The sequence below is a fragment of the Homalodisca vitripennis genome, chromosome 1 (assembly GCF_021130785.1).
Source record: "Homalodisca vitripennis isolate AUS2020 chromosome 1, UT_GWSS_2.1, whole genome shotgun sequence".
Lineage (NCBI taxonomy): Eukaryota > Metazoa > Arthropoda > Insecta > Hemiptera > Cicadellidae > Homalodisca > Homalodisca vitripennis.
In genome coordinates this window covers 174,697,769-174,718,458 of record NC_060207.1, presented here as the reverse complement: position 1 = coordinate 174,718,458, position 20,690 = coordinate 174,697,769, and the positions used below count along the sequence as shown (strand labels likewise).

At 31.3% G+C, this 20,690-nt stretch overlaps 1 protein-coding gene across 1 annotated transcript in view; it reads right to left on the bottom strand.

Moving 5' to 3' along the window:
• Nucleotides 1-20,690, bottom strand: part of LOC124354076 (synaptogenesis protein syg-2-like) — a 105,859-nt gene that overhangs the window by 8,818 nt on the left and 76,351 nt on the right. Inside the window, exons 6-13 of the mRNA XM_046804270.1 lie at nucleotides 19,085-19,239; nucleotides 18,672-18,816; nucleotides 14,591-14,721; nucleotides 10,917-11,076; nucleotides 10,136-10,185; nucleotides 9,140-9,428; nucleotides 7,898-8,206; nucleotides 6,824-7,063 (exon numbers count right to left, since the gene is read on the bottom strand). Coding sequence (XP_046660226.1) covers nucleotides 6,824-7,063; nucleotides 7,898-8,206; nucleotides 9,140-9,428; nucleotides 10,136-10,185; nucleotides 10,917-11,076; nucleotides 14,591-14,721; nucleotides 18,672-18,816; nucleotides 19,085-19,239 — 1,479 coding nt within the window. The remainder of the gene's footprint in view (nucleotides 1-6,823; nucleotides 7,064-7,897; nucleotides 8,207-9,139; nucleotides 9,429-10,135; nucleotides 10,186-10,916; nucleotides 11,077-14,590; nucleotides 14,722-18,671; nucleotides 18,817-19,084; nucleotides 19,240-20,690) is intronic.

The following is a 20,690-nucleotide window of genomic DNA, read 5'->3' as shown; positions in this document are numbered from 1 at the left end:
CATGCATGAAAATGGTCATAGGCTCCTATGTAGGAGAAAAAGATCTATCAATCAAGTCTGAAAAGTAAGAAGTAATGCTATGACGCCAGGTTGAAGACCATATCTAAGTATTAATATCTACAAGAGATCCGATGCTAAGTGGACCTTGGGTCACAATTAGATATAACGAAGTTTTAAATCCTGCCATATATAGTAGAGAATAAACAAATGCTCAGCTTTGTAATAGAACACTTTAGACCTTTCATGACACACGTTAAAGGATTTACTCTTGTGTGCTATACCTCGTGCAACACGTACTTAAGTCAAGAAGTATGCAGTTTGCTCACATCACGCAACACGCATTATCTAGTTAATAAAACAAGGTTTTTAATAATTTTTTTCTTTTTACTGAATAACTTTTACGTATCTTAAAAATAAATATTACCTGTACTAGTCAATTTCTTAACAAAGATATTTTTTAAAGTTTTATTCAACTTCATGCATCTCCATTATAATTATTTTTCTTTTATGAAACTCTTTGTGAGCTTTTAAACAACATAATTATTTGAATATCAAGACCATTTATTTTCGTACAACAATGCAAGCTATATTTGAACACAATCTTAACTGAATTCAAAGTCATAGTTTCTTTATCTATTCAGATGTTTATATATGTAAAAGTGATAGTAATGCATTGGGAGAATAGTATTTATTAAATTAAATTCTCACTCAGAAAATCAAAGGGTTCGTATATAAATAATTGTAATTTTATTGGGTTACATCAATATTGTAATTGATTGGTAATAATCATCACAAACACTAAATATAGAGATATTAATAATTCATGACAGTTGAGTTTAGCCCTTGGGGGCGCAATGTTGTCAATCATTTATCACGTACGCCTAGTGCATGCAAAACAATATTTTCCAGACTTAATTAATTACAATATTGAGTTTTGCTCAATTTGGCTACTTTATATGGTTCACATATATAACAGCAAACACATCCTTAGATCTTTTCTAACCTACTAATTGCAATCTATTAGTATTAAAAAATCTACCTGTATTTAGACTGATAATTATGTTAGCAAATCTTAACTCATCCTTGACATCCTTAACGAAATATTTTATACATTAGAAACAACGTCAAGTTTCTTGCTGATGCGCATTGGACCTCGGTATCAAAGCATTTAATACCCATCTAGTCTAGACATTATATTCTTGGGTGGGTTTTAGCAAGCATTCTAGATAATTCCATGGAACAGGCGTCAATAACATTTTTGAACTATTTGAAATTTTCTTGTTTGTGTAATATTTTAAATATAACCGTAATAAAAAGGTATGAATAAACTTCTTACATTAGTCAAACGCATCCCGTGCTACATGGCTCCTTTCATTTATGCTTGTATCAGGCATTGCGAAAACTTTATTTAGTGGTGATTTTGCTCTTATTATATTATTTTAAAATACAACATTTTATTATTACAATATTTCTAATAAATAATCGTATATTTTAAATAGAGTAGAAGAAACTTGCGTTTTGGGAATAAAAACGCAATCTACTCGGTCTAAGCTTTCTTATCATAATTTGTAATAAGTTATGATATCATATACAACAGAGTATGAGGCAGCGTGCGATTTTACATTTACCTACCTACTTGTATAAACAAGTACTTATTAAACCATGAATTTAAAACAATGACAGAAACGAGTAGAAATAAATTACTTAAAGAATTTCATATTATGCGTACTTTCAATGATCCAAAAACATTGACAAAACTACAATACTGTAATTACGAAAAAGCAGTAAAAAGATTTATAGTAGATTTTCTTTATATCAGGTATCATCTCACTAAAACCAGTACCGTTAAAAACTGAAACAAAACATTAGTATCGATCAAAAGAACGAAACTCGGTTTTCCATCACTTTCAAAATGATGGATGAGATCTCTGAGCATTCTATCAGTTTTAAAATTGTATTTGCACCATCTCATCCTCTTTCTTCCTAAAATTATTAATATAAAGTTTCGTATTGATTTTACGTATATCAAGATATTGCGAGCCAGGTTTCAAATTAATCCGTTACTAATTTTTAAAAAGCTCCTAAGTTTCTGAAAATTTGTAACACACTCATTAATAACAATCTAATAACCTACATGTTAATACCTCAACACCTTTCTTAATGTTGATAAATATACAAGCTTCGGAAAAGTTTTACAATAATGAGCTGAAATTAGTGTATCCCTTATAATCTTCCTTAAAAATAAGAGCATTAAAATATAATAAAATAATTAAAAATACATGATAACCAAGAACCCAAAACATTTTAAGGGATATATTTAATATTTGCATATTTAAATAGGAGAAGTATATCATCCAAAATATATTTGATACCAATAAACAAAACCAAATGATAACAATTCAAATAAAAAAATACATAAATAAAACATGTTATTCATAGCAGACGACACTGATTTCAACTATAATCTTCATCTGTAGTTACTCTAGACCTTACATATTAATGTTGTGTAATATTAGTGCTCATTATTAAACAACCAAGACACCCAGAATAAGCGAAACAAATATAAACACATAAACAGAATTATAAATAAGTATCAATGGCCTCATCGGTATAACGGTCCCTGGACGCTGACTGGCGGCAGTCATACCCAGTACTTCAGAATGTAAGCCTGTGTCTCTTTCTTTCTCTTAGTGTGTGGTGGGTCACTCGCTCGTTCACGTATAATAGTAATGTGCAAATTACAGAAATTAAAGAAACAAGTTGAAGGGCATCTTGAAAAACCCCCTTGAATAACCCGTTAGATTTCGTCTTTTCACCGTAGACAGATGTGGCCGTAAGATGCGATGGCAGACGTACTGCCCAGAACATCCAGTCGTTAGTGTACCGAAGCAGTTGGTTGTTTGTTGTAAGAGGAATTGGGTTGAATTCCCAATTGGATCGTGTTTTATCATAAAAGGAATACGGATTGATGAATACAAGCAAATGTATCCTGCGTGGAATTTGTTTTCATATCCAACATTTAATTTTAAAGAACTTTTTGGACTCTCGGTGGAATGATCCAAATTTGTTACAGACATTTTCTAAAAACCAATAGTCGTCAAAAAAGGTTTCTTTAACAAAACTAATTATTGCTTATTTATTAATTTATCAATATTTAAATTTTATCAAATTTAAAGTTTCGAAAATTGTTTAGATAAGTTTACTTTGTTGTTTGTATGTTTAAAAATATTATATAGCATTAAACTAATATATTCGGTTTGTTATCTGCACTGAGCTTATCATATAGACTGTCATTCTTTTTGTTCACCTCGTAAATATTTTTATCTTACGATATACAGTTCCTAAAACTTGGTTAAAAATAAGACTTTCCATTACGTGCTTAGGCTCGTAAAGTGAAAACAGAATAGGCTTTCGTTCCAGTAAAGTGTTTTACCTCGTGTCAAGAAAACGTCTGCGTCAAATAATATCTTTACTTGCATGTTTACGGCCGGAAGCCGTCAACTTCTTTGCCGTTCCTTCATAATTAATATAAAGACTTTGATCTTGACTTGTAAGTCATTTGCAATATAATTAGAAATTATCGATGTTGACACGTTTTATTCTGACCCTGGAGTTGTTACATCACGTTTAGGTGCATACCCATGCATGAGATTCTGGTACTTTCATGAATTGCACGACAGAAATGTTGTCTAAAACAGAATATAAAATAACGTATTTAGATACCGTTAGGACGTTTTAATTTTAGCTTAAGTCCCTCCCTTCAGCATAGAAGGCTGAATATCAATTCTCCTCAAGTGCCTAAAACAGTAATATTTATAGAAACTTAAATATTACTAGAATGTATGAATTGGATATGGAATATAATGATAAACATTATGGATCCAAAAATATGAATTTGTAACTAAAATTTATGTCGTGGAAGTTAGTTAGACATCTTTTAAAAATTCAAATTTTTAGTATATTGTACAGGTTCGCTGTAATATTTTATTGTTCGTTAACAACATAATTTGATTCGCAAATATTATATAATGATGGACGCTTACTTTCATTAAATTGTTTCAAGGTGGTAACCCCAGATTGAGATTCAGAAAAAACATATAGTGTTCTAAGTGTTCATGTAGGAAGGCGTTTCTTTAGAAAACAGTACCTCTTAATTTTAATAATTGGTTTATTTAAAATACGGATTGTAGGATTTATATGAAATAAGTGTTTTATAAGTGTTTCCATTACTTTAACACTACGCCCCCTTACGGTAAAATAAGTTGTGTTATGTTGGCAAGTAGTTTCTAAAACAGTTTTTTCATTGTTCAGTAGACCTTATCATTGCTTCAAATTTAGCTAGCCATAAGTTTTATACGATAAGACGGATTTTAGTTAAATAACTATTATTGGTTTTGTTTCAGACAGATTTTAGCTTTCATTTTAGCTGCTACTTAATGAGTCTTTCTTATTTCTGAGTCATCCCCACACCCATTTTGGGATAAGAGTGCATAATTTTGAAACATGCAAAACTAATTTCAATCAATGTTATGGAAATCCACCAATGGGCATTGTAATACATTCAGCCATTCTAAAGTAGAGAGGGAAGTGAAGACTATATCCGCCCAGGAAATATATATTTAACCGTACATTATTATGAAAATATAACATATAGATGTCATTGAAGCTGTAATAAGGTTTAAGAACATGTTTTAATATTTTATAAATTAAGTGAAGCCTTATACAGATATACTGGCTATTATTTTACTAACTTAATTTATAATCGTAGATGTAATATTTATTACAGTAATACAAAAAGTTTCTTTGAGTTTTGGTTGGACCACAGTCTTCATCATAATGAACAACATATTTTGTTGAAACATGTAACTAATTGTGAGTCATTAGAATAAATTCTATCTACTTTAAACCAATTAAAATATACTCTAACTCATATATTATATACCCATTCATAAAATAGTCATGGCAAAAGAATCGAAAGTAAAACTTCGAAATACTTACACTTTAAGAAATCTTTTACGAAGAAGTATTCTGTGGAGTAGTAATAAACGCAACACTTGTATACATAGCTTGAACAAGGTGTTGAAAGCTCTTAACATACGCATAACTGCTCACTATAGCGTTTATATGACGTGGGAGTGTACACTCGACAATAGAAGTAGCCGTTACTTGCAGTGTTATAGCTGTTCCAGTACAGATTAACAGTTACTTACTGATTATATTACGAGTAACACAATAGATCGGAAATTCCAGTAAAAGCTCCGGCTTTGTTTGTACCGTTAGAAAGCCGAGGCTTCCAGATATTCTACTTGATATCATGTTAGCAAGTTTGAACGGGCTAAATGGTTCAGTAAACCATGAAGTGCCATTCTTCTCTTAAAAGTTCCTCGAATCAGGTTTTTATATATTTAAATATACTGAGTGATATTTCATTAGCACACCATAATAACTAATATAGTTCTAAAATGACACAATTGCGAGGAAAGGTTCGTGAAAATGTTATAATTAAACATTCAATTACTTAATAATTTATAAAACACATAGTATCGCACAACCCTTTGTTTGAGTAAGATAAGTCAGTAAATATTTCTCTTTCGTGTGAAATAAAGTGAAACGAATATTCTGTTCTATAATCAAGCTCAACACCGACAATTACTAATGCTATAAGTTTATAACAATATTTTAAGTCTACGATTTCTGAAAAATTCATGTATATGTCTAAGTTTAATCAATTTTCTAACCTAGGATGCATTTTCAAGAATTTGATTTGTTATTCATTTATATTTTATATTTATTTATCACAAAAACAACCTTATAGTTCCCGCCTCATCACACCTATATATATTTATTCCAACAGACTATCTAAAAACGTCATCATAATAACTGTCTGGTTTTTTGAATTTGCTTCTTATTCGTCAGAAAACAGGTGTTCAGTGAGTTTAATATCCTCCCCCATTGAACTATAGTTACGTATACATAGTCACGAACGATAAACACATCAAAAAAAAACTAAACAAAGAAAATGAACCAATATGACGATCCGATAACGGTAAAACCTGCAGTACACGCAGTAAGGAGCACAATTCACTCCGCCTGACACTGGGGCTCACACTGAGTCAGTGAGCCAGGGTATAGAATAGGCAGCTTTAGCAGCTCATCGCATAGCGCTGATATTTACCGCCAAAGAAGCTCGCCATAGGTAATGTGTTAGAACTAAAAACGTCTACCTTGATGAATAATTGCGGTGTAGTGAAGATTCTTTATTATATTTATTTTTCAATTGATTTATTATGTTCTATAAAATACTAATTTTATTTATAAAGAGAGTAATGTTCAATTTATTCCCTACGGAGCAAATGTACTATTTTACTAATCAATGACTATAAAACAAGAGCAATGCTAATTTGAAGGATTGTAAATTATTTTAATAGAAAATATTATTAATCCTCAATGTTGATTGCAGGAAAAGTGACTGAGGACAGCAAGTGAGTCTTGTCCAGGTGCACAAAACTGATAGTAAGGGATTCCTGAAAACTTCACCGCTTGCCACAGAAACAACTACAATGATTTCCACTCTATTCTAGACTTACCATCAACGCCTGGACTACGTCTTGCCCAGGTGAACGGGCTGACCCAAGAAGACTCCTCTATACTTTACCGCTTGCCACAGAAACAACTACAATGATTTCCACTCTATTCTAAACTTACCATCAACGCCTGGAATACGTCTTGCCCAGGTGAACGGGCTGACCCAAGAAGACTCCTCTATACTTTACCGCTTACCACAGAAACATTAAAAATCATTTCCTCTCTATTAAAGGCTTACCAGTCTTATGAGGAACGACGTCTGGATTACGATCGTCCTCAACGTTGATTGCAGGAACAGTGATTGAGAGTAGAGAGTGAGTCTTGTCCAGATGCACGGAACTGACATCGGGAGATCCCTGGAGACTTCGCCGCTTCACACAGACGATGGCCACCAACACAATACCCACCATCAGCATGACTCCAATCACGATACCAGAGGTCACTAGTAGCAGTGGATCCATGGTTGGAAGAGATGTATCTACAGAAAGTAAGAACGTACGCTTTCAGTATCAAGGTGATCTAGGCAATATGAAGGTTGATGATTAAATTCACGTGTCTTAACCTAATTCATTTAAATTTAGTAAACTATTTTATATGTTTTCATTGTAAAAAATATTGTATACGCGAATAATTGTATATCAAATTGTAGTGCGTTAATTATTTACGTCATAAGATTGATCTTTTCAGATTACAGGTTCACTAATTGTAAACGGAAATAAATTATATCTATCAGGAATCCTATCCTTAAAAAAGGAGTTCGCTAAAAAATTATTTCTTTAAGGTCGTTTCTTTAAAACTGTCTGTAGGTAATGAATTATTGTTCCATTGCATCCTATATTATTTATCATTTTGAAATGTAATAATATATTTTTGAATAATTTTGTAAAAATATTTCCTACTATAAACAGTAGTAATTACCTAATAGAACACTGTGTTAGACCATAACTAAAATATAAAGCAACGCCTAGTTTGTGAGGCCTTGTGTAATCACTTGTAATGTAACAATATTGTCTAGTATATTTTGTTTTTGACTATTATAATCCTAAATTCCTCCTAAAGCTGATATAGTATTGGTGGATTTGTTTATTACTACTGATATTCCTACCAATATGAAATATTTATTAAAATATGCTATTAGAATGTTGGAAATTGAAACCTGTATATAGCTTCTAAATTATTATTTATATGTAAAGGAATAAGACAAGATGTTTTGAGGAAAGACGTTATTGAAATTGTATAGAATTACATGTACATGTACTTGACCCATAGGAAGGATTAAAGAATTTAAATGTGAAATAGGGATGATACTGACCAGTTGTCCTTCTGTGCGTCTGCGTGTGGCCAAGAGTTGTTATCTCTATAGTGACACGCTGCCCACTGCGGCCCTTGGCGTTGCTAGAGTACACCACGACACTGTAGGACACTCCTGGCTCTAGGCTGGTCAGGGTGAACTGTGGTAGTGAACGGCTGGTCGTATTGCTGACCGTACCACCGTCAGCACGCAACACTTCTGCCGTGAATTGCTGAGGCAGCCCACCGTCAAAACCAGGGTAGCACACGACGTGCACCCAGCTCTGACTGCGGTTGGTAACACTGCAGTTGTGGGGGGCGTCAGGGACACCTAGAGAATACATTGTCTAGTTTATTCTCAAATCAAAACTTTAAAAATAGTAATGTGATTAATATATAAATATATATACATATGACTTGTGTTATTACTATTAGATGAGAGTTACCACTCTGTCTGTCTGCTCGATATCTCGAAAAGAAACTGATATATCAACTAATATTTTGCTTGAAGCTCCATTTATTTTTAAGCAAAATCGATTTTGATGATGATGCAATGTGATTTGGTTGAGCTTTAAAAACCAATTTTACATTGGGCTTATGGGTAACAATGATGGAAATGAGAACATAGAATTATTAAGTTTTGTAAACAAACTTAGTACAGTCTCATAGCATTTCAACATATGATATAGTAGGACATACATCTTTGAAATTTTTCACGTAACCCAAGCGAAGCTTGTTTCGCGATACGTGTTGTGACGTGTCCATACCTAGTCAGTGTTTAATAGTACTATAAATTGATAGCTATAACCCATGTTCACAGAAGAGATACACAAGATGGAATGAAATAAAATAGACAACAAAATGTTTATTTATTGAGGCCACGTATCCCTTTCTCATAAATTGGGAATATACATACTACTATTAACGTTATCCATTCACTCCATCTAAATTAAATTTTCAAAACTGAGGTAACAGTCCTAATAAGGGTCACAGGGAACATAATACTCAACAATACAGGTATATTTTAATCATAAAATATAAATTATTGTCCCTTGGCTTATTCTTTATTTTACCTGGATTTAAATGATTTGATATTTATATTTACCAACATTAATTTAATTATAATAACAGATTTAATGAAAAATTAAATTTTAGATTATTCCATTAATTTAAGATTATTTACTATTATATGTTTAAATGAAGGTTATAAACACAATGCGACCTTTTTGTACAGGTTAGGTTGAAGCCAAACTTTAGAACCAACCTGCAGGCACTACGTGAAAAACGCAAGGCACCATTTGAAAACCGATCTCGTTACCGGCCCAACACAAAACGGTGCCGAAGTCGGTCTCGGTGAACGCCGTGTACTTGGCCTCACTGCGGTCTCCTGTGTGGGTACTCTCTAGCCTCTTCTCTTGGATTACGGAGTTGTTGAACATCCATCGAAATTCGGTGGCCGGAGGGTTTGCGTCCACCTGACACGTGACAAGCAGTTCCTCGAACCGAGCCGCACCGTACACGCGCTGCTGTGACTCCTTACACCTTCGGTTCATCTGGTATCAAGTACAGACTTATTAAACTAAATTAGGTACTACTATATAAATGGTGTAACAATGCAATGGCGATAGTTTTCCTGGCCTGATCGCAGAATAGACAAATAAACAATTTAAGACAGTAATTATCTAATTTTGGAAATAATAATCTCTTTAAAATGGTTTTGTATTTACTTGTTTACCGTTTAAAAAGTTATTCATTTTTAAAATATGATTGGTAGGTATATTTTCCCTGATAACAAAAATCTTCTTTATGTTTCAATTAATTACATCAATTGTAACAATCTGATGTGAATATTGTAATCTCAGATGTAAATGTCGTTGAAACATAACTCACATACGCACGAAAAAAAATCATTTTGTTTAAATTGAAGTAAAAAATTGCAAGCATTGGCATTATAATATGCCCATACGGTACATACGTACATTATGAACTATTGTAAATACTTATTTGCTATTATTGTTTTTGATATAATTAATTTTAAGAAAATAATACAGATTGATTAATAAAATAGAATTAATTAATTTATAATTTTATATATATGTAATTAAACTAATTATAATTTATTTGATTCATATTATATTTTAAATATAATATATATTTTAATATATTATAACACATTTTAATATAATAAAAAATTATAAATAGATACTTTTAACTAAGTTGAAGCATTATTGCCAATTCTATGAAATTCAAGGTCCCTGACGGATAGAGGAGGATAATGGATGTGTCCCAAAGTGAATCTCTGATGTGAATCTACAGATGCGTTACTAAGGCTTTACATAATGCATTACTGAAGAGACTTGGAGACCAGGAATCCCAATTGATTCTTTGGAGCTTCAGGTTTTATCTGTTAGCTTTTATCTGTTCATCTTCAAAAATAACCATTTCAAATTTGCAATGGAAAACGTTAATTTGAATATTGTAAGGAGTAGATAAGATGTGATTTGTTTGACTTGTAAGCCTTATCATATAAAAATTATAAAATTATTATTCATTCACCGATATTAGTGATATATGACAGTTATATCATAACATGTTAAGCAAGTAATTGTAAAAATTTCTTAGTTCATATATATATATATATATATATATATATATATGACTTTCGCATTTATAATATTAGTGGGATATATATATATATATATATCCCACTAATATTATAAATGCGAAAGTTTGAATGTTTGGATATTTGGATGTTTGGAGGTTTGTCCTCGAATCACGCTGAAACTGCTATACGGATTGTGCTGAAATTTGGAACAGGTATAGCTTTTGGTCTGACTTAACATTTAGAGTGCTTTTTACCATTCATTTCACGAAATAAAGTCGAATTCAAATTGAAAAATTATTTTGTTTACATTCGAATATTATGATAAGAACAAAACGCAATAACGTTTCATAATTCAAATTAAACAATATATATATATATATATATATATATATATATATATATATATATATATATATATATATTTTATATTACGCACATTTAATGTTAAGAACGTAATGATCACTTGAAGCTTCACCCTCCGAATTTGTTACTGTACAAGAGTAGGATCCTGAGCTCTCTCTCCTGACTGACTGAAGAACTAGGGTCTGGTTGGTGGTGAGAAGACCGGCGCTGACGTTGTTGTTGACTGGAACACCCTGTACACCATACGTATATCATTAATATTTGTATTTATTGTACATAGAATACTTCCCTTAATAATCATTTCTGCCTGAATGAAGAATTAGAATTGGGATTATATTAAAGATGTTGCTAAACAGATGTTGAAAAGTTCTATTTGAAAACACACAGTACAAAATTACTTCAGCCAATACCAACCGTTCTAATATCGTACAAAGAAAGCGTTTGTTACGAACTAGTTTGTAACCCAATTAGTTTATTCTGTCTGTGAGTAAAATAATTATAACAAGGCCAATAAATTAACGCTATAAACTGCATTTTAAAACACACGTAAATTTCCTTAAACAATAATTTTCTATTTTTTAACTGTATATTTCCAGAAGAGTTGAGTAACGTTACAGGATTTAATACTCCAGGTAGGTTTACATGTATCTCTGACACTTTTAAAGCAAACGTTAAGTAAGTCTTTTATCCCTACAATGTATTCAGGTATTAAACTTTGTTTTATAATTTTACTTTCAAATTACACACCATTGTTATATTTTGTCATTTAGTTTTAGTCGAAAATATAAAATTTTTTACCTTTGTAGGATTTTGGCTGTTTTTAATACATAACATATAACTAAGTGGCTTTGACTTTCATTTATCCTTACATTAATTATATAATAATAAACCAGCGTACGGATAGACTTGATATCCAACATTATTTAAATAATTGTCAAATTGACCTACAAAATAGTTTTTTTTCTTAATCTTGGGTTTGAACAGCAAAATTACAAATATGTTTAAATACTGAAAAATGTTCAACTTATAACTATTTAACGGTTTGGTTTCTACAGAATAAATTGAATTATACAACTCATTGACAAAAATTTAGAACAATCAATGAAAAAGCACTAGAATAGGATTTTAATCTTTTTGGTTGCCCTTCTGGGTTTTAAAAAACCACCAAGTTTTAAAATGTATCCAAAGTATATTGTACTAACTTATCGCTTGTAATGAACCTCGTTTATGGAATTAATTTTTTTCTACACACTATAAAGTGAATGAAATAAAAAAATTTCAACAACATTGACTTCCTACTCCATTATGTTTTCTTTTACGCCTATGAACAAAAATGTCGCACGTTGAAACCTCATACGATTTCCTTCATATGATGTTTCTTCAGTTTATTTCAAATTTATTCGTAGAATCTCAGCAAAATATCATTGAATAGTGTTGGTCATTGAACTCAGTTTGGTCACATAAAAAAGGAAGCATTATGCTAACTTTTAATTATATAAGTTGGTTCATTTTCGAGATATCGTGCGGTTGGACAGACAGATAGACATACAGAAACACAGACAGGAATGAAATGTTTTCCAGCCTCTCAAATTATAAGCTTCGCTAACGCTCAGCCAATAGTCTTCAGAATATTTCTCATATTAGCACTCTAAGTTTTCATTTACGACAATGTCAAGGTTTCATTTGAGTAGTTACTTTATTATCAGTACTTTAACAATAAACTTTGCCTATAAAACTTGAATGAGTTGTTAACAAGGTTTATTGACGCTGTAAATTTCTACTTAGTTTAAGAGTCTTAGTATTAACTAAGTAGCATTTTATTACAATCAAGGCATTTATCACACTGTTCCATTCTGAATGCAGCTTATAGAAAGTGTAAACTCTTTTGTTCCCATTCCTAAAATAATTACAAGATTCTTGTTATGAACTAAGTAGTTTTTAGGGAAAAGTATAAAACAGTAACATAATTTTTGTATATATATATATATATATATAATATATTTTTATAATTATACCTGTTTCACTATTGTTATATGCATTGGCCTCCGAATTTATTACATATTGCCTCCATTTTCAACTATAATTTCATTTACCAATATAAAACTCATTTATTTGTGAAGTCGCCTGATAATGAAACCCTTGGTTTCGAAAGGCCTCATCCAGAAAATAAGCCGTATTGTAAAAGTATTGTTTTTTTAACATTTTGTACTATTTAACGAAAATCTTCAGTTTGTCCAAGAGTCTTCAATGTCAATCAGCTGTTTTATTAAGAAAGTTCTATAGGCATCGTATAAACGTGCAATCACAAACTTACATGATGGTTAATGTATGATATGTGGTTTGTAGATGCTTTATATAAAATGTAAACGTTTATCGTTTACAGACACAGGAGATGTAAAACAACCTCGTTTCTCTTACAGTCATATTCTAACTGTAAAAATGTATTGGACTGATGAACTCAACTCGTTCTTCTATTTTTCATTATACACCTTATATATTACTGTTCATGATTATAATAGTTCATATTTAAAGATAAAAAAGTATGTTCCTAGAGCCTACTTGGCTCTACTTGGGTTCCGACATGACCTTGGAGGCAACATTGCATTTAGCCATCCCCTTAACTAGATACCTTTGAATTAGACACTGCTTCAATAACGCGCAGTTAAAGAAATAACCCCTGTTAGGGACGTACAAAACAAGAAACTACCTTATTAAATATAAGCCGCTGCACTAGGTGGATGAAACCAAACTAACTATAATAATATCTTATATCATTGAATTCCATAAAATTGGTGGGTTATATGGAGTTTAGACCAATAACAATCTTGGAAATATTTTATTGCTACGTGTGCAATATATTTCATTCATTTAAATGCTCTTTTTTATTTTAACATTATGAGAAAGTCAATACTTATTTAAATTCTTACACCAATGTACAACATGAAAGAACATGTTTCAGGGTGTACTAATTAAATAAAATTTGTGATAAGGAATATATAGTAAAGGTTGGTTTTGGAACACATTACCTAACAATACACCCTACATCTGCTAATAAATTATGTACTTTAATGGCAATTCTCACTATTAACTATTTATTGAAGTTTTTTATATTATGACACTTATGTACGAATACTACAGTGTAATTAAGAATAGGTTCTCTTGACAGCGACGCGGTGTGTCTTTGGTTTTGCAAATAGAATACACACTTGACTAACAATTCAAGTTCCAAGAAAAGTTTTTAAGCACTGTTTTGTTCAGAGTATACTGACTTTTTAGCTGGAAGATAGACGCTACCTTAACGAGGTCAAGCCGCTACAGAGGTCCTTTATTCCTGGAATGATATATAGTTTCTATTATAGTTTTACTATTACGGTCAAGAACGAGTACTTCCATGTATTAGTGCGTGATATGAGTATTTTATGCATTATATTAAATTTAGCTTATATTAATAATGTTTTTATTGTATTACACTTTTTATTTATATTAATTATAGCAATAGTATACTTAATAAAGACATTCCTAAAACCATACTCGAGAATAAATATTTGTGATAGTGAATCATATTTGGTACATATAAAATTCTTATTCAATCTCTAAGTAGCATTAATCATTTGTATCACTGAACGGTAGCAAATGTCCGGAATAATCCTGTTTCCTTACTAATTCAGATTCTGAATGTACACTTTAAATAAATTAAAACTACAAAAGTAAAACTTTTTATATAAAATTGTCGCTTAAAATACTCACATTGTGGGTCCATAACACCCTGGCAGGTCTGGGGTTCGAGTCCACATTACACTCCAAGTAAACGTCCATTCCTTCTCGGATATTCGTGGCGTTCAGACTGCTGCCCACTTCGACCGCAGCAACAGGCCTGTCTATACGGCAGACATGTTATAGTCTCCACTAACAGGTTCAAATTGTAGGCACATAGTTTGGTAAATATTTCTCTTACAAATGGGATCTTCTCCGATTTTACTTGGAGCTTGTTTGATACTAGTTATAGTTATTTTTGTAACATTTGTTTAACTGTTTACATTTGGTACTAATTGTTTATAGTCGCTATTATAAAAATATACCGTACATTTAAGTGTATTATTCTTTTATTTTCTACTATTGTTAGACTGAATTGGGTGGAACATACTTTTAAAATAGCTATGTCAACACCGACTTAATTTAATTTCATGTATAGCGTTATAATTAACACTATTATTCTATTATGCATTTCATTACAATTTAAAAGTATACTTTTTAAATTTACTTAGTTATTTATAGAGTGTCAATAACTGGTGTAGTTTACAGCCAAATAATTTAATTAATCAAGTACATTAATCAATTGATTTATATTGCGCACGTTTCATTTTATACAAAAATTACAAAATTCCACAGTCAGGTGTTTGAGCACTAAATTAATTTTCTGTTGTTAAATTATCTTTATTCGGCTAACTATTTAACAATAAATGGAAAAAGTGATTGTATTGTTTTTAAATAATATTTGCAATATAAATATGTTCTTTATATATGTACAATAATTGGATGGTGAACTTATTAGGTATTTCTATATTGTTTAATTAAAAACTAAACTGTATATTATACATGAATCTTTGGTTCTATTGAAGTAACTAAAGTTATCAGAGGATTAGTAAATCTAACAGTGCTATAGAAATTGAAATTGTATTACTTGTACTTTTATTGTACTAAGTTTAAACAAAAGTACCTATACTTCTAAATAAGTAGAAGTACTAAGCAAATTAGGTATTGAGATTTCTATAAACTACGTCTGTTTTTGACCGAATCAGAGATATATCCATGTTTCCAAATGTAATGCTTAACTTTGAGGAATAGCTATAAGCATCACTGCAATAGTAAAATGTAATATTATATTATTGCTTGGTAGTACATTTTGTTTATAAATTTATTTCGAAATGATTTGTACATTTTAATGTACCATATTTATTATTTATTTCAAATAGTATAAATACTTAGAAAAAAATGTTGGTTGTAAGTTAACTGCCTTAAAAATATCATTTAAACAATTTAATTTAGAGTTACGATTCCTTTCATCAATATTCGCCGTAATTTCTATATCAGTATTGTTTCTTTAAATGTGGCAATTAAAGATGACCCCACAACACTGGTTTCTTTTTAAAACATTGCATGGTGTGTGTATTAAATATGTAATTTTGTACTACCCTTATGTTAATAGTAATATGATATTATTACTTCAACGGAACGTGTCAAGTTCTAGCCATTCATATTTCGTTCCATAAAGCGTAATTGTTAGTGCATTTCTAATCCTGACATATTCCGCCTAGTAATATATGATACAGTATATAGTTGTAAAAGCTGAATCTTGATTCCACCGAATATTGAAGAATCGATTGGTGAGAAAAAAAAATCTGCCGAGATTTGCCGCATCCCTTGTAATTGGAAATTTCATGAAAAAATTGTTTATCAGTTACGTTACACATTTCGGGTATTTCGTTTGTTTACACGAATATCCTCGTTAACAAAAAAAATTCAATTGGGAAAGACTCCCCTCCCTCCTTTTACGTATGGCCTAAGAAGCCTATTATGTCGGCTAAGTAAGAGGCGCCAACAAAATGATTAATCTTCTTTCCCTTCAGTTAATATCAAATAATATTTTAATGCACTAAGTATGCTTTCTGTGTTTCAATTTCGTGTACGATTTGAATGAAAAAATAAACATTTTCAATCTTTGAATATTCTTAAGGAATTGAAAACATTTAAAACTAGTAGGGCGTTTAATAAATAAAAACTTATTGAATGTTCTAATATCTTTTAATTTTTGGAAAAGGCATTTCGATACGGAAGGTTTCATCTTCTGGTGACTCAATTAACTAAAATTTGTAAAAAATAAACCCAGCATTTCCATAATGAAAAGTAAACAAATATAATATGGTATTGTGAAACCTTTCATGTTTATACTACAAATGAATTTGCATGCGTGTAATTACAACTCATTTTGATCTGGATGGAGCAAGTATAAGGTTATACATATTTGTTAAATTCCACGTGTAGTGATAAAAATATCGAGTGGGCGATCTGGTAACATCATGATGAATTAATTAATTTGGAGACATATGCAATCCTCCTAGTGCCCAACTTGTAAGCAGTTTATTGTTCCAACCGGAACAATATTATTGAGTATTGACCTCTACTTGTTTTGATGGTTAATCGATACTGGCAATGAGTCACAAAGAGAAGCGGAAGTGTCAAAGCTGAGACATGTTGTGTTATATGAGCATTGATATTGTCTGGGTAGTAGTAATATTTGGACATTATTTTATCGATAGGTTGGAAAGATTATGGTCTACATTTTACATCAAACAGTTTAACTAATAAAGCTGATTATACGAAATTGTAGAAATTTACTTAACGGTTTTAAGCGCAACTAATCAGAAGTTACGATATTAGTTATTTATACTCATTCCTTCACATATTTTCAAAATTAACGAAATATATTAGTTTTGAACGTAATAATTGATTTGATGTTCGTATTTTCTATATGATGTTAGCGCGTTAACTGCTTCAATGCGAGGACGAGAGGTACTTGATAATTTGTAAGCAATACCTAATTCTGATTTCTTCTTAAGTTATTTATGATAACAATATTATTTTCCATTTAACAGGGAGCATTGTAAATGTCTGGTATACACTAATAGACTGAGTAAAGTGAGTTCTAATACCATATCTTTTAACGTAAAATTTTTAAAGACCGTTCCGAAGTATAAAATTAATGTTTAACAAAATAAAAGATAAAACACAATAATTATAAAACAAAAATTCAAACACTTTAGAAATCAATATAATTATAATAATTAATTTGTTATATTTATTGGTATACAGCGTGGACAGAAAATCAGGACCCCTTCCCCCCTTTATTTTGTTCTAAAGTTTATATAAGGAGATATACTTTGGGTATCGGAGCAATGAGGGAAGGAATTTCATTTGGTAATTTTGATCTCATTTTGTGTACACAAAAATGCAGTATTTCTAGGGAAATTTTGTTCGTAAACTCGTAATTTCGTAAATAACTAAAGATGATTTAAATTTAAATGGTTTGTTAGACACCCAATTCCCACATTTTTGCGGGACACAAAACAATTTTAATATTTTCAAATGAAACAATTTCCACATTGCACCACTACATGAAAATGTATTTCCTTATATAAAATTTAAAACCAAATATAGTGGGAATCCTAATATGTTACTCACTATTCAAATAAACATTATAAATTTATAACAAATTAATATTTAAATGTTTTGTGATATATGTAGGGGTGATTAATATTTTCTAAATAATTCTAAAGTATTTTAATACTTATTGTTTTCAATTCCAAAAATATACCAAATCCAACTAATAAACATGTTCTGAAAGGAAACTATTAATGAATAAAATACACGCAGTTATAAAAAGCTAAGACGTGTGAGCTATAACTATTCCTTGAACCTTTTCAAGCCCTTTGGAACAACATTTATATTGGATTTACTCGTTGTATAATCAGGTGCCGTACAAGGGGTTAAGAGTGGCAGATATTCGTTTGGTTATATGTTAGTGGAATAAAAATTAAACCTAAATATGTATTGGAATTTTAATTTGAAAATGAGAAAGCGACATTTTAAGATTAGCAATTAGAAAATTCTATCTAAGAATATTTTTATTAAATACATCCTATTAAATGCCTCTTGAGGCACATTTCGTGCATAACATTCGTTTAGAGAACTTATAACTACAACTAGCTCACAAATTATTTTATACTTAGAGATGGTCTAAGAAATCTGGTAGAGTTTACATTGTGCTCACAGTGTATGTTGAGCATCCAACTGTCCTCCAAGCCGCTGGACGGTATGTGAGGATTGGCTGCCCGACAGGTGAGGAGCTGGCCGTTGTGCTCTCTAGCAGCGGTCAGTGTCACTGTGCTGGTGGTCATATTGTTGTCCTCACTGGTCTGTGGCGTAACAATAATGAATGTTTATAGTCATTTAAACATACAAAATAAAATAATATCTGTTGACACAATACAGTAAGGTTAAACCCAGACTGGCCAGTGGCGGAGTTTAGCCGACAGAAGTTATTGCAAGATCAAGCAACGTCGAGCATGGCTGCTCCTTGAATGGGTGACCGCAAGGAACCTGCCTATCTGGCCATTAGATTTAAGTATGTCAGTTAGATTGGTTATCAGATTAGAAACCACATAAGGTTATAGGAGTACTCACAACAAGTCTTGTAGGAGCTTGGAGTAGTTTGCCGGCTCGATACCAAGTTATGCTGGGTGTAGGTTTGGAGCCTACACTTTTACAAGCCACTTCGTACAGTGACCCGGCGCTTAGCGGCAGATTCTCCCCCACAAGCCGCACGTCCAATGGGACTACTAAAATAAGCAAAAATCCTTTAATTATAAACGTATCAAAGAACAGCAATAAATCATAATTATTTTATTCACAAAAAAGTATCAAGAGAAATATATAACAATAGATGAATTTAAAATGTTAGTTTAAACATTTATTTAATAGGAACTGAAGGCTTTAGTTTTACTTTATTTAAAAGTTATTAAAAAGATATTGACCTTCTTCTGCTAAGCTCATATTCAACTCACAAATTCTAGAAATAGCTAAGGACGCTCGACTATAAGAAAACTCCAAAAAATTGTAATACGAAAAAATTTTGAGGACCAAGTATACCATGTCCTTAATAAAAATAAGGACTTATATAAAACAAGGTGAGTTGAGAAAACTGCAGTCTAGGGAGAAAATTAGTTTTAGAGTTCTACCTCAAATGTTGTGCAAATGAAGGGAAAATCGTTTTCTATGGTTCAAGGTATTGATATAATGATCGTATCTGTGATAGAGCCCAAGCATCTAGTAATTTATATAAAAATATTTTTTTTTTCAGTCATTTGAACTTAGGTCAAATCAGAGCTATGTTTAAATTCGTTCAATAGTGATTATATACAAACATACACACACAAATAAATAAATAAATAAATATATACAATATATATATATATTACATTTATATACATTAAAATAATGGTAGCACATTCACCCGGCAAGTGAGAGATCCGGGTTCGACTCCCGGCGGAGCAAGTACTTTTTGCGATTCAATGTTTATTGAAATTAAATAAGGCTATTGCCATTTATAATGTTTAACGTAAATAAAAGTCATTTGACAGTTAATTTGGTCTTCCGATCATATGTTAGTTTGCTTATTTAAAACGCATATGTGACAGATACGGCCAAGTACAAAATAATTGAATCGGAAAAAGTAAAGCGCTCTGTGGTGTAATGGTAGCACATTCACCCGGCAAGTGAGAGATCCGGGTTCGACTCCCGGCGGAGCAAGTACTTTTTGCGATTCAATGTTTATTGAAATTAAATAAGGCTATTGCCATTTATAATGTTTAACGTAAATAAAAGTCATTTGACAGTTATTTGGTCTTCCGATCATATGTTAGTTTTGCTTATTTAAACGCATATGTGACAGATACGGCCAAGTACAAAATAAATTGAATCGGAAAAAGTAAGCGCTCTGTGGTGTAATGGTAGCATTCACCCGGCAAGTGAGAGATCCGGGTTCGACTCCCGGCGGAGCAAGTACTTTTTGCGATTCAATGTTTATTGAAATTAAATAAGGCTATTGCCATTTATAATGTTTAACGTAAATAAAAGTCATTTGACAGTTATTTGGTCTTCCGATCATATGTTAGTTTGCTTATTTAAACGCATATGTGACAGATACGGCCAAGTACAAAATAATTGAATCGGAAAAAGTAAGCGCTCTGTGGTGTAATGGTAGCACATTCACCCGGCAAGTGAGAGATCC